The 1488-nt window shown below is 74.7% G+C and overlaps 1 protein-coding gene across 1 annotated transcript in view; it reads left to right on the forward strand.

The window, feature by feature from the left end:
• Nucleotides 1–437: 437 nt before the first annotated feature.
• Nucleotides 438–1488, forward strand: part of LOC106149697 (serine/arginine repetitive matrix protein 1-like) — a gene marked incomplete in the record, with an annotated part of 8339 nt that continues 7288 nt past the window's right edge. Inside the window, 3 exon segments of the mRNA XM_013519460.1 lie at nucleotides 438–543; nucleotides 591–772; nucleotides 825–1488. Of these exon segments, the coding sequence (XP_013374914.1) occupies nucleotides 438–543; nucleotides 591–772; nucleotides 825–1488 (952 nt within the window).

Consider the following 1488-nt stretch of genomic DNA (forward strand, 5'->3'; position numbering starts at 1 on the left):
CGTGGCCGCGCGCTAGCCACCGGGAAGGGCGCTCGGGCCGCCGGGCCCGCGGGGTCGCCGCGCGCTCCCCACCCTGCGCTTCACGTACCGCAGCGCGGGAAGGAGGGGGCGCCACTGACTCCCGCTCTCCTTCCTGCCCCCTCCTTCCAGACTTCCTCAGTCCGCGCCGGGGCTGCAGCAGGAGAGATTCGAGCTAGACTCCGGGAAGACCGCCCTGGCGGGCCAGCCAGTCAGCGGACGGGAGGCGGCGGCAGACTTTGTCCAGGATTTTTCTCAACTCCGCCAGAAGAGGCCTCCCCCGCCCCCAGAGGCCGGCCGGAGCCAGGGGGCTGCGGTGCGGGGCGCGGGGCCTCGCGGACGACTCCCCGCTCGGCTCTCCCGTCGGCCCAGGCGAGGCTGCTCCGAGGTTGCGGCGTTTCCAATTCGGGCTCCTCGGGATGAATCATCCCTTTCGCGCCGCCTGGCCTCCTTTCCGGCCTCCTCCGCCCGAGGCCTCAGTGGACCCCGTCCCGGGCCAGAGCAGCACCGCCTCCGAGGCCCGGGGTCCCGGCCCGCACAGCTGACGCCCCTCGGGCTGCTGGTGCGTCCAGTCGCGGCCCGAGCGCCGGACCCGGGGCCGGGCAGGAGCAGCCGGGCCGTGCGTGGCGTGGCCCGCACGAAGTCTGCGTCCCGCGCCCCCAGAGTGGTTTCCGCACAGCTGCAGCGCCGGGAGCCCCAGCCAGGCCTGGGCGGAGGCCCCAGCACCGGGGCCGCGCGCTGCCGCACCCGAAGCGCAGGAGGGACCGGCCCGGCCTCTGACCGCAGCGCCCAGGCCTGGGGCCTAGCGGGGAGCAGTGTCGGCCGCGTCCGAAGTCGGGGTTCGCAGCTGGGAACCGAGGCCCCGCAGAGCGCAGGGGCCGGCTGGGTCCCACCGCCGCGGGAGCCCTGGGCCCCGGGCGCTTCGGGGCGCAGCCACAGGCGCGTCCCAAGAGCAGACGCGAGCCGACCCCTCGGTCACCGAGTGCGGAGCCCTTTCCCCAGCCGGAAACCAGCGGAGTGACCACCCCACCTCGAGCCGGCGCTGGCGCCCAGCCCCTGCTCCTGCGAGATCACCTTCCTTCCGCAGCCCGTCCCTGCTAAGAGGCGACAGCACGCGGAGCAGAGTCAGGCGACGTGTTCGGAGGTCTCAAGCCTCGAGGGGGCGTGGGGCCACGCTGGGGACCCCAGGGAGGCGGACTCTGGGACACACAGCCCGCTGGTCGCTGCAAGTTGCTCGGGCGGAGCCCCCTGTAACTCCCGGGTCCCGCCACCGCCCGCGTCCGCGCTCCGGCCCCGGGAAAAGGACCAGCGCCCTCAGAAGGGAGGAGCCAAGCGAAAAGTTGGGGAAAGTGGGTGGCGAGGCCGTGGCCCCTAGTTGTGCTCACCTGGCGCCACCGCGCCCGGACGGGTCGGGCTCCAAGTCCGCGCCGCCGTTCCCCGCGCCGCCTGGGTCTCTGCGAGCCCCGCCCC

Source organism: Chinchilla lanigera, unplaced genomic scaffold (assembly GCF_000276665.1).
Source record: "Chinchilla lanigera isolate Chin_1 unplaced genomic scaffold, ChiLan1.0 scaffold00051, whole genome shotgun sequence".
In the NCBI taxonomy this organism is placed as follows: domain Eukaryota; kingdom Metazoa; phylum Chordata; class Mammalia; order Rodentia; family Chinchillidae; genus Chinchilla; species Chinchilla lanigera.